The sequence below is a fragment of the Eimeria acervulina genome, genomic scaffold, assembly GCF_000499425.1.
Source record: "Eimeria acervulina Houghton genomic scaffold, Eah_scaff2297, whole genome shotgun sequence".
Taxonomy (NCBI): Eukaryota; Apicomplexa; class Conoidasida; order Eucoccidiorida; family Eimeriidae; genus Eimeria; species Eimeria acervulina.
The window spans coordinates 1-2,719 of NW_013548479.1; the positions used below are offsets into that span (position 1 = coordinate 1).

The 2,719-nt window shown below is 53.3% G+C and overlaps 1 protein-coding gene across 1 annotated transcript; it reads right to left on the reverse strand.

Moving 5' to 3' along the window:
- Positions 1-1,240: 1,240 nt before the first annotated feature.
- EAH_00065870 (hypothetical protein) lies at positions 1,241-2,312 on the reverse strand (the record flags this gene model as incomplete). Its single annotated transcript, XM_013392789.1, has 3 exons — positions 1,241-1,448; positions 1,544-2,098; positions 2,278-2,312. 3 exons carry the CDS (start codon positions 2,310-2,312, stop codon positions 1,241-1,243), a joined length of 798 nt encoding a protein of 265 aa, XP_013248243.1.
- Positions 2,313-2,719: the final 407 nt, after the last annotated feature.

Genomic DNA, 2,719 nt, shown 5'->3' on the forward strand with positions numbered 1-2,719 from the left:
TTAGGGTTTAGGGTCTGGGCTTTGCTGCTGACTGTCCCCCAGGTTGGATTGAGTGGATCTGATCCACTCTTCATCGTCTTCTCTCCAAGGGTCCCACAGTAGGGTAGCGAACTTTGTCGTGGAGCCCGGCGTACACAGCAGCGCTTTCTTCAGGCCTGTAATAATTATCGCCGGATGCCCCTCGCTTCATCTGTAAAACCCTAGCGTGGTGTACAGCGTGCGCGCGACATATACATTGTAGGAGTACCTGGACATCTGCGCGGTTGTCTTTCGTGGCGAAAACATTACATCGCGTATGCGGTTGAGCATAAGCGGTCGCCGCAAAGGTCTCACTGACCTTGCCCCAAGCACTTCTGCCACACAATATAGCGTGTCAAGAACCAGAAATATCATTCCCATGGTTTCTATTGCGCTCTTGGCCTGGCCGTGTGTGTAGGTCTCTGCCATATTTGTGATTGCAAATGCACAGAGAAATTCTACATTAGACAAAAGCCCGTTGAGGTCTGGCAGGGCGAGTGGATCCTTCGTCAGTATTTCTCTGCACCTACTGAGTGCATTAACTGCAAAGCGCTTGGTTGTGGACAACCACAAGGGTAATTGCACATCAAAGGCTATTGAATTCACTATCTGCTCTGTTGGAGGTGTCTCTAGGACTGGCGGAACACGCTAAAAGGGTTGGATTTTCAAACGTTTCAGAGGACCCCCGGCAACGACATGCCTGAACCAGCCGACATGTAAAAGGACGTCCTCATCAGTAGGCGGCACCGACGCTGGTGCTGGCTCAAGAAATCACAACAGAGGCATCAGCAGTAGAAGCGCCAGCAGTAGCAGCAGCAGAAGCAGCAGCCACTACAACAACAATACCGTTCAATCCCGATTACTGCACTTCAACAGCTGATCTCAACAGCTATGTACGCACATACATACACACACACACACACACACACACACACACACACACACACACACACACACACACACACACACACTCACTAGACAGCTGAACGACAGACAGAGGCGGCTCCTGCTGCGAGTACAGAAAGCAACGAACGTAGGCGTGTAGTGGATGCATTCATGCATGAGCAACGTACACGTAGCAGCTCCAACCTGTTGAGATGCTACCTGTTGCTAACGCACCCTGGTAATCGGGGCAGCAGCAGCGGCGGGCCAGCACCAGGAGCCCCAGAGGAAGAAGAGGGCAGTAATATTTGAGGTGGTGGCTAAACGATAATTACTTCTGTTACACGAGCAACAGTTGCTGTTGCTTCCGATTGTGGAGACGGCTCCGTTTCTTCTGCTGTTGTGACTCACGCCTCGGAGGCTCTGCAGCAGCCGCCGGCTGAGACGCTGCAGCAGCCGCCGGTTGAGAAGCAGCAGCCGCCTGCAGCCGCCGGTTGAGGCGGTCCAGTAGCCACCACTTGAGACACTGGAGCAGCCACCGGTTGTACCTATAAATGCCGAACAATGAAGACAAGGAAGCAGAATTTGAATGTGTGGGCAGCCCCCAGCAAAAGGGTCTTGTTCAGTCAACTCAGAACCTTACCTTCGCTGCAGCAGAAGAAGGCTCAGAGTGTAGGGCGGAGGAGATGCAGCTTCAGCAGCTGAGGCACGTGGCATATTTTGGGGAGTTGAAGGGCCTGCAGCTGGCTGCTGCTTTTCGCTGCTTCTCTCCTTATGGTTTTCCCCAAGATCTTCTTGTACTTGAGAAGGCGTTGAGGGCTGTTCATACACCGTATTCTGCGCCGCACCCCCCGCCAGGTCAACGGCTCCTGATGATGTGGAAGGCCGCGAACCAACAGGAAGGTCAAGTGGCTCAGAGATATGCGGTTCGTCGTCTGGTAGCCAGGTCGATTCAGGAGAGGGATCATTGCCAAGGAAGACGGGGATAATAAAAGAATCGGGGCCACGGTCCAGTGGGGAGGCAGGCTTTGGCGGGCCTTCTTCGAGCTGTTCATACGCCGTAATCCGTGCAGCTCTCCCCACCAGGACAGTGGCACCTACTAATGTGGAGGGAAGCGAACCAGCAGAGAGATCAAGTGGTTCAGAGATCTGTGAGAGGTTGCTGGCCTGCCAGGCCGTTCCAGCTAAGGGATCTCCTCTGAGCTTCTTTGCCACACCCTAAGCACTGAATACTTCTCCGCCTCTCCTCTTAAAACCTGCTTGTTCCCCTTCTGTAGTTTGCCGTTCACTAGTTTCTCCCAGGAACGCTTTTGCTGCCGAGCCGCCTGTCGCCTCCACTGAAGAAGCAGAGCGTGTATTGGCTGCTAGTTCATCCACCGGCGTAAGATCAGGAAACAATTGAATGTCGGCATCTTGCAGGTCCTGCTTTGTTTTGATGATGTGCCTGCGCAGGATTCTCTGCTACTTGAATCGGATTCCTCGCATTTTTCGGGCCCCCAGCTAGCGGCCAGCCGGCGGGCGAAGGATGTACGCTTAATTATCGTTTTCATGAACCAACTGCACAGGTAGACAAGGAATATCATAGCAGAAACGGCGGAAAATAATGCAAACAGCAATGGGATCCTTAACTGGCTTGGCGTTGTGGAACGCCTGGCCCACTCCCGTTGCACTGCATCTCGATGCGTGGTGTCTTGTGGCTCTAGAAGGGAAGCAGGAGGAGGATACTCAGGATGAGAAAAATCCCTATGAGGGGGACCTCTCCAACCTGCAAAACCGGAACCATAACGTATACTGCCGCTCATCAGCGACCGTCAGCAAG